Source organism: Schistocerca americana, chromosome 1 (assembly GCF_021461395.2).
Source record: "Schistocerca americana isolate TAMUIC-IGC-003095 chromosome 1, iqSchAmer2.1, whole genome shotgun sequence".
In the NCBI taxonomy this organism is placed as follows: Eukaryota; Metazoa; Arthropoda; class Insecta; order Orthoptera; family Acrididae; genus Schistocerca; species Schistocerca americana.
The window spans coordinates 461,250,705-461,275,055 of record NC_060119.1 but is presented as its reverse complement, the minus strand read 5'-3'; the positions used below and the strand labels follow the sequence as shown (position 1 = coordinate 461,275,055).

The window sequence follows — 24,351 nt, the reverse complement described above, 5'->3', positions numbered from 1 at the left end:
TGAACGTCAACAAACAAGTACGGATATATGACAGAAACCTAAAACTGAATCACGACTAGCACTGCGAAACTGGATTAGAAAGGCGCTAAGACGGCTGGTCTTGTACATGTTACAGAAAATCGTCCTTCAGAGAACTCGAATTATTAGAACAATTTGATGATGTAGCATGAGGCATATGCTTCAGGTAAATCGAAGCATATGAGTATAATTTTAAATAACAGAGCATCATTACCTCTCTTCTTCGATTTTGCTGACTGTCGAGATTGCTGAAATCTCCGACACAATATTTTACGCCGATCGTACGATGAAACGAAAACGCCGTATGTCGCGTTAACCACGAGTACAAAGTAAACAAACGTCTGCTAAACACACGATACGAACTAGAGCAATGCTGCCAACAGTCGGTCCTGACAGTACGTGACTCACGGTGAGGAAATTCCTTGTTGACACGTATTCTCGCAAGGCTGAGTTGCGTTGAATAAGTGCGAAGAAAGGTTTGGCAGTTTACTTATAAGGAGTGAGAAACTGACAGTTCCATATTCAAATTGTTTAGTAAATCTCCACAGTAAACTGTTGAGTATTAAGTAAGTTCTCTTGGGAATCTTCCGTACCGTTATTTTGTAAATAAAATAACGTCGTAAACACAGGAAATTTGACCAAGAACACCATCACCACACGTCAAGAGGAATATTTGTAATGCGTTTTATTATTAATTGATCTGAACCCAAAACCTTCAGTTCGAATGAAGGTCATTACAGTTTTTAGTGAAGCAAAACCTTCCTTTCAGTTTCGTATATTGTAATACACAAATAAGTATATAAAATTGCCTAACTTGCTGTACAAGATGTGCTTCCCATACCAGCACGGCTAGTAACAGTCGAGTGTTAGATGTATTTTTAAGTGTGGCCCTTGATTCATTTATATGAAATACGAACAATTATCTAGGTTACTGCAGTGTGCAAAAAAATAACATGCAGTACTTTCACAGTCCGTATGAAACACATTTTAATATTTGTTATCATCGTAACCCACATGAACACAGTTTGAATACAGGTAAGTGTTGCAGCCTGCATCACAGCTTTTGATGTCTTGAGTCTTCCATGAAACTATTCCCTGTGCCCAATTATGTGTCTACTGGCCTGAGCTTTGGAGTCTGTAGATATTCACCAACACATCTTGAGGCAGCAAAAAGTGGGTAGGTCTACTAGAAGGAACATCGATCTGTACTATTTTGATCTCATACTGTGCTGTAATAAAGACAAATATAGATTAAAGAGTTATTAAAATGTACATTAATGGATTATTCGAATTCTATAGTAAGTTCAACAAGAAATGAACCTGTGAAAGTACCACAAAGAATTAACATATTTAGTAGTACATAAGTAATTAAAAAAACTAAACAGAACTATATAATTGCAACTGTGTAATTAGGAAAAATTTAAGGTAAAAATGGTCTTACCAAGTGTGTGCAGAAACTGCTGTAGTGTATTTTGATCTCGTACAGTACATGCAATAATGGCTACTGTTTTTTGATAGTGTAAAAGATTCTTTAATGCTTGACAAAGCTCAGTAAATGTGCTTGTGTCATACACAACATCTGCAGCAAACAACATGGGAATTAAAATCACAGAGAAAAAGCATACTACAGCAAACAAAAATGACTGACTACAATAATTCTACTCATTACTCACTTTTGAGAATGAACTGAAATACCATTAAGAAACACACACGGGAAGGAATCCAAAAAGTAGACACACAGTAAAAGTGCTGAATATCTCAAAGACAATAGGAAATCTGCTTAGAGCAGATATTTGGTACCCTCTAAATATGTCTTTACTGGATTTCTACATTTATCTATATGTGATGCAGTGGCAGAATAAGAGAGGGGTGGAGGTGGTGTCCTGCCCTGTGCCTCTGGTCCTGGGGAGCCTCCAAATCTTGAGACCCTCAAGAACTACCACCTCATGCTGATGTTACAAAGCTAACTGATATTTTAATTGCACAAGCCTTATCCCCAGATGTATAAAATAAAAGCTAATTTCATTATTATATCCTTTATTATTTCTTTGCACTCTACCTGATGGTTGCTGTGCTAAATGCTGATTCATATTCTAAGTTTCTCACCTATATTTTTATGTATGTGTGTTACAATTGCTAGAGAGTAGAGTCATGCAATTATAAATACTTGATTTTTTTTTCATGGCCATTACATCTATATTATTCATTTTTTTTAGAAATGTATTCTACAAATGCATCAATTTCTAAGCAGACCATGGGCCTCGTTTAGTTTCACAGTCTCAGGCCTCTATTGGGTTTAGTCCGGCACAATGTGGTGGCCATCTGTTCCATTATACATTACTATTCCCTCCTTAGCATCATAATACATGAAAAGTAGCTTACAGTATGATGGTATAATGTAAAGACTTACACTGGGCATTCCCTGATTAATAAAAATGAAATTGCAGCGATACTCATATGTTATAAACAGGTAGTCAGGTTCACATAGATAACACTGTTAGCACAGTCTCACGTACAAAGTTAATGAAACTCTACAGACTTTTATGACTTAATTCTCAGTAATTACCAACAGTCAATAGAGAGAGTTGTGGATAAAATGAACACATTTTTCACATTGACAAGGAAACCCAAGTTATTCTCACAGAGGACATTTAGCAGCTATTTTCTGTTCATTTTGTGGGGGAGAAATTTTGCAGTTCAAAGTGACGCCTCAGCTCACATAATAGTCTTTTTCTGGGATGATGCCTAGAGCAGTAGGAGAAAAATCAGCATTTTTTTACTGTGCTCAAAGATGGCAAACATGATTTAAGTATTCATATATATATCTGTTTGTCCTTTCAGTAAGTACCTGAACCCTACACCACAGGAAAAAAAGTACTATTAAATACTGTTGAAAGATTTTGAAAAGAGCTGGGTGCAGTTTATTCTATTCCAGAGGAAGCAGTACCTTTATAAGAGCTGCAAAAGCTTCCCATCTTCTTCAGGGAAGGGGACTCCTATGAACAAATGTCAACTACCTCTCATGGATGTAGCATGATGCACAACTGGTTATATTAATTTGTGGACATTATGAGGCTTTAATTTTACATGCAGTATTTCTGGCAGGAAGCCAGACAGCAGATAGCCATAAAGCCACACAGCTATAATAATGAAGAACTGCAGATATGGTGCATATTTAAGGCTTCGGTGAAGATAGTGCTCCTGCTGCTGTCAAAGAATACATGCATACTTAGAATGAATGCGTTATAAATATGTATTTTTCAATAGATATTTTGTAAAATGCATGTTGTAATGTTTATTAACTGTCGTACATGTGCAAATCTGACAGTGTTTCGAATAACACAGAAAATAACCAAGCTCATTAAAAGTGTTCGACCTTGGAAACATTTGGAACTGGGCATATGTCCGTATCAAACAACGGAAAGTCCAAGTTGGAGTATCAACAATATTATAAAAAGGACAGGTTGCTACTCACCATAAAGATCACACATTGAGTTGTAGACAGGCGTGAGGAAAAGGGTGTTACACATTAGCTTTTGCCCAAAACCTTTGTCAGAAAAGAGAAGAACACACACATTCACACAAGCAAGCACACACCTCTCTCTCTCTCTCTCTCTCTCTCTCTCTCTCTCTCTCTCTCTCACACACACACACACACACACACACACACACACACACACACAAAACCACTACCTCTCGTCACTCCAGCCAGACTGCAACAGAAATGTATTGAACGGAAGTAGGAATTCGGAGTAGGACAGTGATGTTGGAGGAATAGATGGGTATGGGTGGGGGAAGATTAATCACCACTGCCTAGCGAGCTTGCAGGAATTAGAGGTGGCAGGACAGGACTGACAGGCACAGTGTTGGGAGGTTGTGTGAGGGGGAAAAAAATGGGGCATGGAAAGGAGACGAGCAGAGAAGGACAAAAGACTGGTGGTTGCTCTGGCAGTAAGCAGTGCACAATTAGGGCCATCCTACCCAAGAGCCTTCCCAATTTCCTAAAGTGATGTTCTGTCATCCACACATCCTCCACAATATCCTAGTCCATCCCTATGCCAATTCCAATTCCTTGCCACGGGTATCATACCCCTGTGGAAGACCAAGGTGTAAGACTTGCCCAATCCAGAGGCCACCAGTGCAAGCAGTCATGTTATGTACCGGCATTGCCGCATTCATTATTCACCTTTTTATATTGACATGACTACAAGCAAGCTGTCCACAATGATGAACGGCAAGACCACCCTGTGGCACAACTTGGAGCTGTCTATTACATACTTGATTTCAATGGCTGCTTCCTGATGTGGGCCATGTTGATCATCCCCTCTACCACCAATGTTTCTGAACTGTGCAGACAGGAGTTACCTTCACACCACATTCTCCACTCCCAAAATCATCCCAGCCTCAACCAACTGTAACCTACTGCCCTCACATCTTTCACCCAACTGTTTCTGCCCCTCTGTCCTGTCACCACCACCTCTCAATTCACCACTCACCCTCACTGTGCTCTGCTCTTTGCCACTGCATCCACTGGTCTTTTCCATTTCTCTGCTTCTCTCTTTCCACTTTCCATTCTTCCCTCCCCCTCTCCTTCTCCACCAGGCAGTACCAATTCCTCTTCCTTCAACTGTACACTGCTATCCCTCCCCACTTCCCCATTCCACTCCAGATTGTTGCTCATATTCAATGATTTTCTGTCACAGTCTGGCTGGAGTGACCGGAGGTAGTGACCATGTGTGCTTGTATGGATGTGTGTGCATGCTTCTCTTTTCTGATGAAGGCTTTGGCTGAAAACTAATCTGTAACAGTCTTTTCATCAACCTGTCTGCAACTTAATGTGTGGTCTTTATGGTGAATAACATATGTCGATACGATATTTTTGTTTCAAATAATCATTCCTGACATATCCCTGAGTACTGAGCATTCCTCCTGGAATACCCTGTATTTATGGGTGATTTGGGGGTATATACAGCATGAAATGAAGTATATATACACTAAGTGATCAAAAGTATCCAGACACCTGGCAAAAAAACAACTTACAAGTTCATGGCACCCTCCATTGGTAATATTGGAATTCAGTTTGTGTTGACCCACCCTTAGCCTTGTTGACAGCTTCCACTCTTGCAGGCATACATTCAATCAGGTGCTGGAACGTTTCTTGGGGAATGGCAGCCCATTCTACATGGAGTGCTGCACTGAGGAGAGGTATTGATGTCAGACGGTGAGGCCTGGCATGAAGTCGGCATTCTAAAATATCCCAAAGGTGTTCTATAGGATTCAGAGCCCATTACAGGGATGTTATTGTCATGTAACAACTCTGCCACAGGCTATGCATTATGAACAGTTGCTCGATTGTGTTGAAAGATGCAATCGCCACCCCTGAATTAGTCTTCAACAGTGAGAAGCAAGAAGGTGCTTTAAACATCTACGTAGGCCTATGCTGTGATAGTGCCATGCAAAACAAGGGATGCAAGACCCCCCATGAAAAACACGACAGCGCTGTAATACTACCGCCTCCAAATTTTACCGTTGGCACTACACACGCTGGCAGATGACGTTCACTGGGCATTCGCCATACCCATACCCACACCCTTCCTTTGAATTTCCACATTGTATACTGTGATTTGTCGCTCCACACTATGTTTTTCCACTATTCATTCAATGTTTACGCTCCTTACACCAAGCGAGGCGTCGTTTGGCACTTACTGACATGATGTGTGGCTTATGAGTAGCCTCAACCACGAAATCCAAATTTTCTCACCTCCCACCTAACTGTCATAGTACTTGCAGAGAGTCCTGATGCAGTTTGGAATTCCTGTGTGACGGTCTGGACATTACGACCCTCTTCAACTCCAGGCGATCTCTGTCAATCAACAGATGAAGTCGCCCTGTACGCTTTTGTGCTGTACGTGTCCCTTCATGTTTCCACTTCTCTATCACATCAGAAACAGTGGACCTAGGGATGTTTAGGAATGAGGAAATCTCGCGTACAGATATATGACAAGTGACAGCCAATCACTGACCACGTTTGAAGTTCATAAGTTCCGCAGAGCGCCCATTCTGCTTTCTCACGATGTCTAATGACTACTGAGGTCACTCATACCTGGCAGTAGATGGCAGCATGATGCACTTAATATGAAAAATGTTTGTTTTGGGGGGTGTCGTAGAGTAGCTGCCCCCTGTGACAGCAACAGTGGCACCTAAATGAGCCTTGAGTGGAACTGAGCTTGGATGACAGATGCCAGTACATTATTCCATGCTTTCAGTTCTAAGCCAGAGTTCATCAATCTTATCTGCTGGCAAGTGATGGCATTCCAGTCTTAAAACACCCTATGACCAGATGTTTTCAATGGATGACAGATCTGGAGAATATAGTGTCAGGGCAACTGTCAAACACGCTTTGTGTTTAAGCATGCCAGCACAGCTTGAGCTGTAAGCAGTCTTGTGTCATGCACCAATGTGAGCTTCCTCTGTTGCAATAATCATCTCCCCGTTTGCTAACTAGGTCTTGTGTCCCCCCTATTCCCTTCACCCTCCATGTCCCCTTTGATCTTTTCATCTGCTCTACCTGTCAAACACTAGACTCCAGCCATTTTGGTCCATATTTTTAAAACTAAGGTGTTCACATCTGATTCACAGACAGTTGTTATATCATTTATATGACAGAAAGATATAAGGAGCCCTTCACAGGGATTGATTCCTTTGCTTTTGTTGTTCTGTATGAAAGAACTATCCAATAACTTAAATCAAAGACACAATCAACCATTTTTGCAGGTAAGACCAAGTACCGTCATGCTAAGCAACGAAGCATAAACAAAAAGTAATAAATTGTATTTTATGAAAGTTACTAACAAGATTTGCTATACATTTTGAAACAATTGTGTACTGTTGAAAATGCTCACGCATCTGATTGTCATGTACCAAGAAGAAATAGTGGAAAGAGCAAGATCTCTCAACTATGTCGATGAATATTTAGGTCTACTTATATTTGCAGCAATTGTTGTTCAAATAACACAATCAGCATCATAATATTTATCATGAATATGAACTGTGACACAGTAAACTAACAGACTAACCAAAATTTCTCTGAGACTCAAAGGTTTTATGGTAGAGCTGTGCTGCATGAGTTACAAAATTAGCTGAAAAGCATCTGTAATTGTCAGGTACACTCCCTGGCATGGACTGTCCAAGTTGTGTGAAGATGTTCAACTGAAAACAAATTCATGAGCTAAATACTATCTGAGCTTATGGATAAAGTTCTTCTCCAGTCTCGTTTCCGGTTGTCACAGAAGCTATGTCATGAGACATGTGAACTGCAAGCTGATAGTATACTGTGTGCTGTATCAGAAGTTAAATTCACTTATACTGAAATTTTGCTTCCTGAAGGTAAGCACTGGCCAGTTTGTTTCTGCAGAGAGATGGGATACAAGAGAAGAAAATGTTAAGACAGGAAATTTATGGACATGTCGAAGGAATTTGGAATAACACAAGGGCAACAAAGATTGGAATGTACTTGGTTGCAGAATGGAAGAGAGGCACAAGGGAAAATAAATACTTCCTAGTTGCTCCGTCAATCATGTAACCTCATAAGGTTTATGCTTGGTTTCTTTACCTTTTTTCCATAATCTTTTCTGGTCATTCATCTTTTCCCTTTCTGGGCATTTTCCCACTCGTCTCTCATCTCTTTGCAATGCACCGTGTGAAACAATTTCCATGTCACACTGTGTGCAACCTGAAGTGGGACTTTTTCTAAAGCCTCAAGTGATAGTTACGTTTATTGTTAGCATAAGAAGCACTTTGGCACATATTTTTGAATAACAATTATACAGGGTGTACATAAAGTCTGGGTACACTTTCAATTATTTATTGCACAAGAACCAAACATTGTACAGACATCATACATATGTCAGTTTTTTCATATATACCGCCACAGCTTAGTTTGGTAATTTGCCAATAGTCTGCACTAGTCGCAAACATGGCGAATTCATGTGTGGAGTGAGCTTTCTGTGTGTTGGAGTTGGAAGTGGCCTCCCCAATCACCAGATCTCACTCCATGTGACTTTTTTTCTGTGGGGACACATTAAAGATCTGGTTTATGTACTGCCTCTACCATGTGAAGTAGCAGAGCTCCGGGAGAGAATACGGGAAGCGATTGCCACAGTCGATGATGCCATGCTGGGACAGGTATGGCAAGAATTCGATTACCATATTGATGTCTGCTGGGTCACACAGGGTTGAATGTTTGTACAAAAACTTTCAGAGTTTCTCTTCAAAATGCGATATGTATGACATCTGTACAATTTAGTTCTTGGGTAATAAATAATTGAAAGTGTTCCTGGACTTTAAGTACACCCTGTAGTACACATATGCAATGACTATATTTTTGTTCAGCAAAGGATTCCTCATATGTTAGCAAGTTGATAACTTGCAAATTATTCGTTTGAACACTAAAATTCTTACAAGTATTTTGTTGTGTAGCTAACTATGTTATAATTATATAAAATGCGGCCAAAAATGGAACCCAGCAAATATATTTATACAAAAGTGCACTATACACACCTGCTGCCAGCACAAAATCCACTTCTGGTACTGTATTTTTAGTGACATCTGCCCATGGGAGATTCATAACCGCAACATCAGTATTTTTATGCTTAATTCTGAGCAATGTATTATCCGTTGTTTTTGTGACATTACCCACAAACCTGTGGCAGTCTTTTTCATTTGGTGTACTTAAATTCAGCAAAACATTTTCACACAAAGTGCTCAGAACAGCTGCATGGCAGTCAGAAAAACTGTAACTCCGCAGCTCGCAACACAAAACTGTTGTTATTCCAGTGAGGCCCACTCCACTTCCAAGTTCCAGTACTTCTTTATCACGTAGTTCTTCTGAATGACTGACACACCAATCTGCGAGAGCTTGTGCAGCCTTTTATACAAGGTAAAATGAATTAATGGGGCAATATTGTGATTTTGAACACTAATACAGTTCAGACCATTGTAAACATTTAATCATGATATTTAACAACAGTCACCCAAAGGTGAATAATCAGAATGAATAAGTACTTTATACATCTTTACCAACAGCGGAAACTGGAGATGGTAACATTAAACAGTTTTTTTTTTTTCATACTATCTATGTCTTTTTCTCAAATTCTTTTTAATATTGAGATATGAAGCAAGGATATTAAAGTTCTGCACAATATTTCCTGCCATTAATTGCCGTTGATATGGTATTGTATGCTATAGAGTTCTTAGAAGTTTGCTTAATATTAAAATTTCACCAAAAATAATACTAGAAATTTTTACCAAACATGCTTAATGTATATCAGGCACCAAGGATTTGTTTCAAAGATTAAACTGGCAAAATGTGATTAAATAACAAAGAAAATTGTGAAATTTTAGCAAAATTTTTAGAAGCTGTTAAACTGTCCAGTTCCAACAGATAAATTAGAATTTCCAGTACCTCAAAATCTAGAGGAAGATTTCCCACCTACAGACTTAGAAATTCTTGAAGCCATCAAAACACTCAAAAACAATAAAGCAAGTGGTTCAAAAATGGTTCAAATGGCTCTAAGCACTATAGGACTTAACATCTGAAGTTATCAGTCCCCTAGACTTAGAACTACTTAAACCTGACTAACCTAAGGACATCACACACATCCATGCCTGAGGCAGGATTCGAAACTGTGACCGTAGCAGCAGCGCCGTTCCGGACTGAAGCACCTAGAACTGCTCGGCCACAGCGGCCGGCAAAGCAAGTGGTGAAGACTCCTTTACAGCAGAATTATTTGAAGTGGTTAGAACCAAAAATCATAAAGGATCTACAGCTGCTTTTTGAGAACATTTGGAAAACCAAAAAGATTCCAGTTGAATGAAAAACATAAAAAGGGAGACAAACAAAATGTCAATAATTACAGAGGAGTGTCACTTCTGCCAGTGGCATACAAAATATTATAAAAAATTCTCCTGAACAGAGTGGTAGATACTTTAGACAAACAACTGGGAGAATATCAGGGTGGTTTTCAAAATGGAAGATCCTGTGCAGAACAAACTTTTAACTTAAAAGTCAATAATTCACCATAGAATGTTAACCAGCAGCCCAATAATAGTGTAATTTATTGATCTCAAGAAAGCATTTGATTGTATAGACAGAGAAACAATAGATAAGGTCATTAGAGAATTTGGTGCTAAATCAAAATTAGCAAATATAATTCGTGAAACGCTAACAGGTACAATATCTAAAGTCAAATTTATGGGAGAAGTATCTCAACCATTTGAAATAAAAACTGGTGTTAGACAAGGTGATGGTTTATCACCTTTACTGTTTAACTGTGTTCTAGAAAAAATTGTAAGAATCTGGAGGAAAACAAATGGAATCAAGGTAAACTGCTTGGCTTCTGCGGATGATTTTGCAATACTTTCAGAAAACCTGACAGAAGCAGTTATTCAAATAAACCTTCTGGAAAAAATAGCGAACATAACTGGTCTCAAAATTTCAGCTGAAAAAACAAAATTCATGACAAATATAAAAAATGTGCCAAAATTCATAGAAACACAAATACGGAAAATAGAGTGGGTAAATAAATTTCAATATCTTGGAGAAACTACACAACAGAATAGACTAGAAAAATCTGAAATAGATGTAAGAATTAACAAAAGGGAAAGGGCAAATGGTCTGAACAAAAATATTTACAACAAGAAATGTATATCTAGAACAACAAAACTAAAACACTAGACCACATTGGTACGACCAGAATGTTTATATGGATCTGAATGCCTAATGATGAACTATAAGATGGATAAACTAGAGGTACTGGAAAGAAGGATCATTAGAAAAATAATGGGCACAATAAAAACTGCAAATGGTTGGAAAATAAGAAGTAATGAGGAGATCTACAAAAATATCTGAAGAAATGGCCAAACGAAGATTAACCTTTTTCGGACACCTCTACTGAATGGATGGAAAAAGATAATAAAACAAATACTCCTATATTTCTGGATGAAGAAATCGACAATAGCATGGATTACAGAAGTAAGGAAAGAGCTAGAAAGAAACAACACCAAAAAATCAGAAACAGCAGAAAGAAACCATTTTAAAAATAAAATACTAAATTTGGAAGGCTTTCAAAGCAGAAGAAAAAAAAAAAAAAAAAAAATCGGGAACAACATGGACAGAAGAAAGGAAGAGACTTTGTGGGGAGAAAATGAGGGAATAGTGGAAAAGTAGGAACAAACAACAAAGGAAGAAGAGGAACTGAAGTAGTTGATGTGATCGTAGTTGGTCAATACGATTGTAACAAAAAATAAAAAATAAAAAATAAAAAAAAATAATAATAATAATAATAATCACACTGAGCTCATAAGTGTGAAATTATACAATGAGCCATGTACAATAAACTGTACTGTCTGCTGCAGACTGAACATACATTCTGATAACAATCCCCTAGACTTTGGTTAAGACATTTCCCCATGATACCCTTTCTTCCAAGAGTGCTAGTCCCACAAGGTATGCAGGAGAACATCTGTGAGTTTGGACGATAACTGACAGTATTAAAGCTGTGAGCGTGGTTAGTGAGTCATGCTTGTGTAGCCTTTTAGTTGATAGAAAAATTGGCTGCAAAAGGCGTAGGTCCCAGGTTTGAGACCTTTGCCTAAGAATTAGTTATAATCTGCCACGAAGTTTCAAATCATTGGACACTCCACTACAGAGTGAAAATTGTTTCTGGATATGGTAAGGTAGGGAGAGTGTGCAGAAAGAATTCTATACCTTTAAGTAGATCAGAGTGCTCAAAATGCTGTCACAATTGTATGGGCACACCTCTCATTAGCAGAATGAAGGAACGAACAACAATTTTCTTATGTCTCGGACAACTCTAGATGGCTTTACAGAGGCACACAAGTGTTGACTTGCAAATGGTTACTACAGTAAAGTTTTTGGAAACTGGAATGAAAAACCAATATTTCTATTCAGAAAATTAAAAAAGATCTTGAATAAGAAATTATGGTCCTGAGTATGTTATCATTAAGACAATATTTGCAGCAACTGTACATCAGTAGCATCATAAGAAAGAAAGTTTGAAGTTATCAAGAAAACAAAGATGCATGATAAATGAGGACAAATTGAAGAAAAGTTCCTTTCACACCAATGTTGCTTTTAATGCCTGGAAGATGAATCATAATTCAACAGATACCACATGAGAACTTTGCTAACACAGATGTTGTCATAACATGCAAAACCAAATGATGATGGTCAACAGATATCAAATATGACACAGTTGTTCTCAAAATAATTTCAAAATAGCAATGTCAACTCAAAATTACACTGAGTGCGATGCTTGCAATGTGAGTCATTTTCTAAAAGCAAAAGTAGAAACAGCTGCTAAATTTATCTAGTACTCATTTCCATTTGTGTTGAAAAAGTTCTGAATAGGCAAGATAGTGGTGTAACTTTCAAAAAAGAAAAACATGAAATATTGTTTCACTCTCACTTACAAAATACTGCCTGTAGATTCTACTACACATAAGGTCGACACCACCTGTGTGTAACCTTTCATCTTCATTAACTGGGACATGTTCAAGACATAGGCATACAGAAATGTTTGGTAAGAACTGGGACCAAAAGCTGTCACTTCACTGTTCCAAAAATCTTTATCGGTTTTATATCAAAACTGAAATATTGTCATCAAGTGATGTCAGGCAATGGTATCCACTTAACAACATGAAGTTGTAATGTTCAGCAACATGGTACCAAACATTACTGAATCAAAAATATATGATAGTACAAATCCGTCCATTGTTTGAAATGCCACATGAGAACACCTAGTGATACAGGTTAAAAAGTTACAAACACTTGACATAATGATAAAAAACATATGTCCATAATAGACGCATAAGACACGTCCTATGTAACTGGCATAGTGAAAGAAACACCACGCTGGTCACATGGCACTAGGTTTATATGTCTATGATGGAAGAAATACCATGCTGGTTAGATGAGACGTGGCTTTTGTATATATCATGAACTTAGGCTTTTAAGATTATGTTAAATGCTTGTCACTTTTTAACCTGTGGTAATGTGTGTATTCATGTGGTGTTTGAAAATGTAGATGGATTTGTTCCACCATATGTTTTTGATTTTATAATGTTCAGTACCATGTTGCCATACATGATATTTCATGTTGTTAAATGAGTATCATTGTCCCTCACCACCTGATGATGACAAAATGTCGAAATCACAATCGTGAAATGTAAACAACAAACATTTTTGGTACAGCATAAGCACAATGACAACTTGCAGTATAGAGAAATGTTTTATATTTTTTTATTTTTACTATCAATTTGAAGGACTGCTCAGTTTTTTATCTTGATGTTTTAAGAAGGTATTTCAGATACAATAGTAGTAATCCGGAAAGTTCTTTATACACATAATTGGAACTTTATGTAAGCAGTGAAGTGATAGATTCTGTATTATTCAAAATGTATGACACTTATTGCAAGTTACATTGGCTAGCACAGGATAGCTTGCAGTTGCATTTACGATACCAGCAGTATGGTGGGTATAATGTAGATGTGTTTTGCAGTATCTTTGTAATTTTCTGGGGGAGCTGAAAAAGGTAGCCAGTTTCCAAACCTATGTAAATGACAGTGTGTTTGGCAGGTGATGTAACTGTTGGTGCTGCCATTTTCAAAGGTTATCATCCAACAGCTTAAATGACTAAGGTATTACATACAGAGCTGAGTGGAAGTTTTATGAACTTTGAAGAGAGGAAAAAATACACCTCCACCTGAAATGAGGCACAGTTGTATAAAAGTACCTGGGATGACTGAATGTAGTTTGGCTTCGTTCATTTTATGACTTGCGTTTTGTTTCTGACATCTATCTCAAAGAAGTCCATCTAATACGTATGTGCATTTGCATTTCCAGTTATTTTGTGTGTGCAGTCTCACTTTGTACATATTAGTGCTATTTATGACACTTCTGTGACTGAAAATAAGTTTTTAAGAGAGCAGCCAGACTGCCATTATTTCCTGGGCAAATTGCATAATTAAATTCAAGTGTTACTCTCTAACTCTTTCTGAAGATATTGTTCTATTGTCATTAATTCCTAGCCAAAATACTAGTCTAGGAACTGATGATCTGCCTGCTCTCCAAAAACTCTTCAAATAGTTTTCTGTCAAGAAAATTTTGAAAAACCACAAAAATTCTGTTTGAGCAATAAAAATCCATAGTACACAAGAATCTGTATGACTAGCTGATAGAGGGAATAATTTATAGTGGCTTTCATAGAATACATACCAGGCAATGCTATAACAGTAATTCAAAATACAATGTGGGCTATTTGACACAAATAATATTTGAGATAGAGTATGCTGAAAACAAGAATTACACTCTAAAAGTTTATAGCAATCAAACAACCTATGTGAAATCTGTATACCATTGTTTTGCTTCAAGGTTACAAGCAGAAAATATTTGGTACTGTTTCAAAAATATTGTGGAAGCAAACAATTAATTATTCAAAAAAGGCTCCAAAGTGATCAATTTTTCAAACTTAAAAAAAAATTCACCTGCCAGCTGTGCAGACCAGTTGTTCCTTGAGAAATTATATTTCTGCTCTCTTTCAGACTAATGCAGGTACTGGAAGTATCATCCAATATGTAATGTTTAAAAACAGTGTCCTGTTCCTTTTCGTAAGACAAAAGATTACAAAGATTTTCATACAGTTCATCACAGACTTCTATCCCTTCACTTTCCAGCTGAAAAACAAACCAAAGACTGGGGATCAATATATTGGGCAATTTGTATGTACATGTTCAAATATCAATGAATACAGTAGAACATCAATTATCTGACCTTTGATTAACCGACTACTCTTATTATATGACCATCTGTCTGTGCTCCGCGCCAAACAGTGTGCCAGCGATTTCAATCGCTTTTAGTCCTGTCATGAATTACAAGCAAGTGAAAGTTGGCTTCAATGGTGGAAAAATTGTCATGACATTAGACAAGTTGCTATTTCAGGAGAATACCTGTTTGCTGATGATAGTGCTGGTAGAGAGTTTGTTGAAGTCTTTTTTTTTTAAAAAAAAAAAAAAAACAGGTCAGAAAATGAACTGCCAACTGACCCAGTATAAAATGTTGATGAGACTGGGCTAAACAATAAAATGCTTCCTCAAAACCCTTGCCTCAAAGAATCTTTTTAAGCTTTTTGAAGCACAGGCACATCACTAGCAAAGGACAGGCTGACTACTGTAACATGCAGCAAAGCATATGGCAACCAAAAATTGATGTTTGTAACCGCAGATCTAAGGAGTCAAGAACCTTCAAAAACTAAACATGTCAGCCCTTACTGTTAATTACAAAGCTAAAAAACACACTTGGATCAACGGTAATTTCTTTAAAGAATGGTTTGTGACATATCTGTTCTGACTGTTAAAAAAAATACTCAAAATCCCAAAACCTACCATCCTGTCCAATTGTATTGCTGAGTCTGAACTTCGAGAAGGCGAAGCAAAAGCTATGTCTTTGCCTCCTCCTCCCCTCACCATGTGACTTCAATAATCCCACCAATGGACCAGGGTGTTATCGACTGGTTAAACTGACCTTACAGGAGGAAGTACATCATCAATGCTTTGTGACAGTAAACAGAAGAGGGCTGTAATCTTTTTGAAGCAATGAAGAGCATCAACATAAAAGATGCAATTTACACCGTTACTCACACTTGGAAAGAACTTGAGAAACTCACTCTACAATAATCATGAAAGAAGGTATGTTCTAGCCTAACCCAAGAGCAAGAACTTCCATAAACTAATGAGTCAGATACAGCAGATTAAGTCATTGATTTGCAAACTCTTCAGAATGTTCTCCAACCTGTTGATGTATAGGAGACATTGCTGCTATTACCAATGAAGAATTTGAAGATGATCAGTTCATTGATCTCATTTTGCAACAGTATAGTGCTGAGCAAGAGGAGCTGGATGACGAAGAAAAGGAAGAAGATGAAAGATCAGATATGTGACACAACAAGCAACTGCTACAGCTACGGGCATATCATGGGCAAGCAGTGTGATGCAGCCACAAAGTCAAGGTTTTAGAAACTGAAACAGAAAACATTTTAGACTTTTCTAAATCTATATTCAGCATCTAAAATGTTCTTTTTTCCTTTTTCTTTATTAGAAATACACAGGGCGAGGCAGCTAAGTCATAATACCCCTTGTATCTCCCCACCGTGATCTATACAAAGATGCAGTTTGGACAGTGAATTGCAGGGACAGGGGCTACTTAAATGCATCACATTTCATGTTTGTCCTATTTTTTGTTACAGAGATATGAGTCCATCTTTGTTTTTTTAAATGGAACCCTATGTTAAATTTTAGCGTAACATGATGGGCTTAAAAAGACGGTTTCAAATATGTGTATATCATAATTTTTAGATGAATAGTTTTTCAGACACAGATATGTTCTTGTATTGTGTTCGTCCTTCAAAGCGACATTGTCCAATGTGACCTTTCCTGTTGACCACTGAGGAACTTAACAGGGAAGGTGGTGTTTTCCTGCTTCTCAATAACGCCGCAAGGTGACGCACGAGGTAGCCAGAGAGAAGGGTATAAATGTGCTGCTGGGGTAATAGGTCATCGCATTTCCGTCACAGTTTCTTGGAGCAGACATGTACACCAATGAAGAAAAGTTAGATATGCTTCTAGTGTATGGTGAAAGCAGAAGAAATGCTATTAGAGCAATAAAGCGATGTGGACAGCTGTATCCTGACCTTGAGCATCCTATGCGCCAGCTTCTGGCACGTATTTTCAAGAAACTACTTGAATCGGGACATACAGAGGACAAGGCAGAAAACTGCAACCGGTGAGGTACACAAAGAGGGCGTCTTAAGATTGACACATAACGAACATACTATTTTGTCATGACGTATCGCCTCGGAATGTGGTATAAGTCAGAGATGTGTTCTACGCATATTGCACCAGAATAGGTTTCACCTCTCATTACATCAAGCACTCCCTGGTGTGGATTTCGAACAGCGCCAGGAATTTAGGTGGTTTGCTCTGCAGCGCCTACAAGATGATCCGACGTTTTTTTCAACAGGTGCTTTTTACTGATGAAGCGACTTTCACCAACCACGGTAATGTGAATTTGCGTAATATGCATTACTTGTCAATATAGAACCCTCATTGGCTTCGACAGGTACAGCATCAGCAACCGTGGAGTGTTAACGTGTGGTGCGGCATCGTCGGAAATGTCATTGTGGGTCCGTACGTCATTCCGCGTATACTAAATGGCAATAACTATGCACAGTTCCTGCAAAATGTTCTACCCCTTTTGCTGGAAGAGGTACCACTAACTACGTGTCAGTGCATGGGGTTCCAACATGACGGCTGTCCTGCTCACTCTTCTTGTGTGCCTACAGAGCTCTTAAATAAAAAGTTCCCGAATTGTTGGATAGGACAGCGTGTTGACGTGAAGTGGCCAGCTCGGTCTCCTGATTTGACCCCTCTTGATTTTTTCTGTGGGGAGCAATCATACATAAAGTGTATGCTCAAATACCAACTACACTAGATAATATGAAGCAACGTATCATCGAAGCCTGCGCCGATATCTCACATGACGCCCTCACAGCCATTCACAAATCATTCAAACGGCGAATACAATGGGCATGCAGCAGAGGGGAAGTATTTTGAGCACATGCTTCAGTAAAGTTTTGTATCATGTACAGTATGTATTTTGCAACTTTGTGTGTATTTGCTTCATATTGTGATCAATAGTAAATATTTTCAAATAAAAACAAATACCTACAAAATAATTATGACCAATAAGGGCCTCCTCATTTACATTTGTATTTCTGTTACTTAAAATGTATTAACATCTTGTAGCATTTTAATACTGTATGTTGTCTACTATTTTGGTATCACAGTTGTCAAATAATTCAATAATATTTGTGTGACATCATCAGTTAATTTTTATGCAAAATATCGCAGTATGTATTATTATTGTCGGGTAAATGGGTCTGTTTGTCTAAGGACGGACTCACGACATTTACCATGTACTCTACACAACAGGAAAGATCGCATTGGTCAACTCCATTTCGAAGGACGAACACGATACAAGACCATATCTGTGTCTCAAAAACCATTCGCCTAAATATTATGATATACACATATTTGAAACCGTCTTTTTAAGCCCACCATGTTACGCTAAAATTTAATGTAAGGTTCCATTTAAAAAAACCAAAGATGGCCTCATATCTCTGTAATAAAAAATAGCACAAAAATGAAATGTGATGTTGATTTATTACATTGTTTTGAGCTCTGTAAATGACTTGTTTTATTTTCCTCTGACTATCCGACCTTTTTAGTACTCTGACCACCGCAGCCTGATCCCGAAAGTGACAGTTAATCAAGATTCTATTGTAGTATATGTATCTGTTAATGTACATTCATATATCATGTTCCACAGATCCTGACTCAAAGACTGAGTGAGGTGGCATAGTGCTTAGCACAGTGGACTCGCATTTGGGGTGACGACAGTTCAACCCCGCATCCCGCCATCCATATTTAGATTTTCTGCGATTTCCCTAAATCGCTCTACGCAAATGCCATGATGGTTTCTCTGTAAGGTCACGGCCAATTTCCTTCCCCATCCTTGATACAATCCGAGCTTGTGCTCCATCTGTAATAACCTCAATGTTGACAGGATGTTAAACCCAATCTTTCTTTTTTTTCTGACTCAAAGAAGCAACTTAAGAAATGAGGAAAGACAGCTTGCATGCCAGTTCAAATCCAATCACCAGCAAAGATGTTACTTTATAATTTCTACAAGATTGTCAAAAGTCTTATGTTTATAATGTTTGCATATGTTGGAATACTTGGTGTTTTATAAAAATATCAGCATCCCCCATCCAGGGGGCAGCTCTGATGTGTCTGTATGTTGTTGAGTGTGATGAACCATATTCATTGCTAAGTGTTGTACTTCACTAATGACCCCACTTTCGGACTTGGACTTGATTGTGGTTACAATGTGACACCATTTGGTACACAGACAGGAACCAGAATACAAGCAGTGTATTATTTCCAAGGTCTGTGTAGTCAGGAGACCAGTGGATTCCAAAACAGCAGTAATTCAGGCATCCATCAGCATTTTCTGGAAATGCTGGCTAGGACCTGGTAAAATGGCTGAACGGATTTGTCTGAGTCACCAAATACAACAAATGTGTTTGGCAAATACGTACTTTTACTAGGTGAGCATAACCCAGCAATTATTCAAGATCAACAGACAGAGGTCTACATCTGGAATAAATTCCCAACAGATTCTATGAACAGAATGTTTTGGTAGGACCATTGTAAATCTGAATGTGACAGAGCTGACAAATTTCATATTTCATGGAAGGTGTCATGAGAAAACACATACCAAGCTCTCTGTTAAAGCGTATGGCAACAACAGCTGGTGCTGGTACATCAAGGAAATTCAACATAAAAAGGAATTAGATGAAAGAGGTATAAACAACTCCAGAGTGTGATCCCTATGGCAGTTATGGGAGACCACTATGATCTTGCCTATCTCATATGCCAGTTAGTAAAAGAAGAGATGCAGCAATTTGTGGCAGTCAGAAATTTTGGGACAGACACAAGACACAGCAGCCATGAACGTTGGAGACATAGCAGCCATGAACATTGCCCCCATATCTCAGACAGTAACAAACTGTTGAAGGAGGAGAGTATCAATCTTTAGCACCAATTTATGCCACCAGTCAAGCATGCCATGAAGAATCGACTCACAGAATTGAGAATTATGCTGCGGCCATCAAATAAAATCCCAGCACCCAACCAACGCATGTACAACCAACTCCCCTGTCAAGAATAGCGCTCTGCAGAACAACAGGTATTTGGAGGCTGAAGGACAACATGCTGGTATGTTTCCCTGGACACACTGTACACTACTGCACAGAAATAAGATGAGTGTTCAACTACTGTTACACTACAAGACCTCAACCATCACAACAGTCCAATTCAAGCCAGTCAACTGCATATGTGGGACCATGGACAAGGTCACTCCTCAAAAGGCTGCAACCATTGACAGTCGCAGTGTAGAGATACCGGCCACTCACCCCTAGCTGTCAAATTCAGGAAAACTAGTGAAGGAAAACTAGATGAGGTGACCATTTACACAGGTGTGTCCACCAAAAATGAAAATCTTCTATGGATGATAGTTACCCACAAGTCAGAGAATCTCATGGACATCATCACCGACGGCCAAGCTGTCCATCCCCTAGTTATCTCAGGGGCCTCTTTTTTGCTTATCGTCACCACATATGGAAGTAATTGTACTGAAGGTTGCAAATGGAAAATTCATGCAGCTGACAGAAACGTGTACTGCAAGAACAGCTATCAATGACAGACAACAGCCTCTTAAATTTGTCATTTTAACAGAATGTAGTCATATTGTTATCCTCAGATGGGACTTTCTGCAGGCATCACGAGCAGTCAGACTGTGGAAGAGCAGTCTTACACTGTGGAAGATCAAAGCTGCAGATTGATGAAATTATTCCAACAAGCACGCATAACAAAGATTGTTCTGGGTCTTTGTTTGCCATTGAAGTATTGTTATCCTACTGTCATCAAGAAGATGAATTTAGTCATCAATCAAGATGCTTAGCGCAACTGTGAAGCTGTCATTGAATGCAAAAAGCTACATAAGCTCACAAAATAAAAGATGGTCAAGGAGTTCTTTGGGTTACTAATTATCACAAGCAGACACAATCAACACCAAACTTATGTATGTCAGAACAGCTGAACCAATCCAGGATGGGCAGCTCAGCGCATGGACAAAGAATTGTGCTCTGCTACATTACAGACAACGATCTATGAATGACATCAGTGAGTGTTAGCCATTCTGTGCCAATTTTTGAATGCTTTAAAATTTAAGGTAGAGATAGACAGACCAGGTCCACAGTAAAACCCAATGTCATCTGCCAATTACCCTGTGCTAATATAGTGTGTTGCCGGCTGAACAACACATAGTACAGGAGGAAGTGAAGAAGCTGCTGCTTCAAGATGAGACCACTGAAATTTTAGTGTATCCTTGGTACTCTCCTGTGGCCATTGTGAATAACGAGGATGGCACATGGCATTTGTGCCTCAACTACTAAAAAAAAAAAAAATCTGTCTACCAATTCTGCGCACTGGTAACTTCCTTCATTACTTGAGTGGAGCAAAGCATCATTCCTCAACTATGGGCATGGAGCCAGTCTACTGACGAATAGAGAAAGACCAGCAAAATACAGCCTTATAACACATAGTGGTTTCTATGAGATCGAAGTTATGCAGTTTGGATTATGTAACACTCCAGGCATCCCTGAGTGTATGATGGACAACCTGCTTCAACACCTTAAATGGATGACATATCTTTGCTGTCTGGATGACACTTATTTTTTAAAAGATACTTGAAGAACATATAAGCTGCTTGGTAACCACTGCAAACAAAAGAATGCTGACTGTCTTTCAAGGAATCCTTTGGGGGAACAAGTAGTGTTGATGAAGTCTTAGTAATCACTGCATTAAATAATATTGCTGCTGAACAGTTGGGAGATCCAGCACTGCTGAAAACTGTAGAAACACTGGAGGAGGAGGAGGAACTGACCAAAGGAGAATTCCAATTATTAATCAGGACACTGTATAAGAGGAATTATGATCTAATGGGGCGAATGTCCAGTAATGGAACAATGTGCTGCAATTAGCTCCAGGACATCTGATACCAATTTTGCCTAAGCAGCACCATTCCATTGGACTGTAATCAACTTATTGGGGAGGTTCCAGAAGTCAACAAACAGGATGGATGGATAATAGTCTGCACCGACTACCTCCCCTGCTAAGATGTTACCAAAGCTGTGCTGACTGCCAACACTCTGGAAATTTAAATTCCTTATAGACAACATCATTGTGAACCACTGAGCACCCTCTGTGATTATCTCTGATTGAGGAAAAGGTCTTCAGTTGAAACTAGTATATAGGTAATTTCAGTTCTGAGAGCACCCAAAGATGAATGGCCTCAAAGAACACTTTAATGAGATGTTGGTAGATGTGCTCTCAATATAAATTGATATCGGACAGAGAGATTGGGATACAATAATGCCTGTCACGACATTCGCATATAGCACAGTGAAGCAAGCACTACAGGCTTCACACCATTCTTTCTGCCCCATGGTCACAAACAAACAATGGTCACAGTGTTATCATTTCAGTTGCACAATGTTCAGAATGACTAAGTGAAACGCCTCATCAGCAGGACCAAAACAGCAAGACAGCTGCCTTGCCCATGTTTCCTGTATATGCAAGAGGAGGACTGAGAGCACTAGAATGCCAAGCACAGTCTAGTGAGACACAGCTATGAAACTATCAGAAAAGTTACCTAACCACTACTTTAGGGAATTTCATACTCTTTGTTGCTTGTTGGACATAATACATGAAGTTGAGGATTATGACCCAATGTCAAGAAGACAAAAGCACATAGACGTCATCCATGCCTTCCATATGAAGTCCTACTGCAGTCCTGAGGTGCAGATCGATGGTGGGAGCTTCTCATTCGAGAAAACTGGAGTCCAGATCAATGACAGAAAAGCTTTCACAAGAGAGGCTTCCTCTGATCCTCATCTAAGTGAACAGGATGTGACATCATTACCTGAATGTGAGGATCTTCCACTGCTGCCATAATGAAGACCACTGACAAGACCTACATCTAAAATGATGTAGCTCCAATGAGATAGCATGCTGCTGTTTGTCCAGGAGAGGGAGCAATACCACGAGCTGCACTGCATACATGGTTGTTTAGCAGTTAACATTGGTTGTTTCCCAGTTAACATTGGTTGTTTTGCAGTTAACATTCGTTGTTTAGCAGTTAACATTGCTGGTTAGCATGCTGAGGCTCTCCAGTTCAAATCTGATCACCAGCAAATATTTGTTATTTAGTATTTATCATTTCTAGAAGGTTCTCAAACTTTCTAACGTTTGCATATTCTGGAAGATTCAATGTCTAAAAACAGCAGCACACTTCACCCAGGAGGCAGTCTTGTTTTGTCTGTACATTGATTATAATAAACATGTGTTCAGTCCACAGTTTTGTACTTCACTGACAACAGATGTCAGAACTGTACTGCATTACAAAGAACACTGCAAAGTATTGAAGCAAGTAATCCAGAAATCAAAGCAGGTTTATTGAGACAAAGATAATCACACCAGGCAACAAAATAAAAACTGTATGGGATATAGCGAAGACAGAAACAGATGGGGCTAAAAAGGAAGAGGCCGCTATCGACAGGGGATCTCAAGTTGATTCCGTATTTCTAGATTTCCAGAAAGCTTTTGACACCGTTCCTCACAAGCGACTTCTAATCAAGCTGCGGGCCTACGGGGTATCGTCTCAGTTGTGCGACTGGATTCGTGATTTCCTGTCAGGAAGGTCGCAGTTTGTAGTAATAGACGGCAAATCATCGAGTAAAACTGAAGTGATATCAGGTGTTCCCCAGGGAAGCGTCCTGGGACCTCTGCTGTTCCTGATCTATGTAAATGACCTGGGTGACAATCTGAGCAGTTCTCTTAGGTTGTTCGCAGATGATGCTGTAATTTACCGTCTAGTAAGGTCATCCGAAGACCAGTATCAGTTGCAAAGCGATTTAGAAAAGATTGGTGTATGGTGTGGCATGTGGCAGCTGACGCTAAATAACGAAAAGTGTGAGGTGATCCACATGAGTTCCAAAAGAAATCCGTTGGAATTCGATTACTCGATAAATAGTACATTCTCAAGGCTGTCAATTAAACTAAGTACCTGGGTGTTAAAATTATGAACAACTTCAGTTGGAAAGACCACATAGATAATATTGTGGGGAAGGCAAGCTAAAGGTTGCGTTTCATTGGCAGGACACTTAAAAGATGCAACAAGTCCACTAAAGAGACAGCTTACACTACACTCGTTCGTCCTCTGTTAGAATATTGCTGCGCGGTGTGGGATCCTTACCAGGTGGGATTGACGGAGGACATCGAAAGGGTGCAAAAAAGGGCAGCTCGTTTTGTATTATCATGTAGTAGGGGAGAGTGTGTGGCAGATATGATACGCGAATTGGGATGGAAGTCATTACAGCAAAGACGTTTTTCGTCGCGGCGAGATCTATTTACGAAATTTCAGTCACCAACTTTCTCTTCCGAATGCGAAAATATTTTGTTGAGCCCAACCTACATAGGTAGGAATGACCATCAAAATAAAATAAGAGAAATCAGAGCTCGAACAGAAAGGTTTAGGTGTTCATTTTTCCCGCGCGCTGTTCAGGAGTGGAATGG

The 24,351-nt window shown here is 38.9% G+C and overlaps 1 protein-coding gene across 2 annotated transcripts in view; it reads right to left on the bottom strand.

Annotated features, from left to right (window-relative positions):
- Positions 1–980: 980 nt before the first annotated feature.
- Positions 981–24,351, bottom strand: part of LOC124603309 (protein-lysine N-methyltransferase EEF2KMT) — a 35,025-nt gene continuing 11,654 nt past the window's right edge. For both annotated transcript variants that reach the window (XM_047136386.1, XM_047136387.1), the window contains 4 exons: positions 14,584–14,772; positions 8,578–8,944; positions 1,460–1,597; positions 981–1,247 (listed from right to left, as the gene is read on the bottom strand). In XM_047136386.1, coding sequence (XP_046992342.1) covers positions 1,132–1,247; positions 1,460–1,597; positions 8,578–8,944; positions 14,584–14,772 — 810 coding nt within the window. In that variant the 3' untranslated portion in view covers positions 981–1,131. The remainder of the gene's footprint in view (positions 1,248–1,459; positions 1,598–8,577; positions 8,945–14,583; positions 14,773–24,351) is intronic.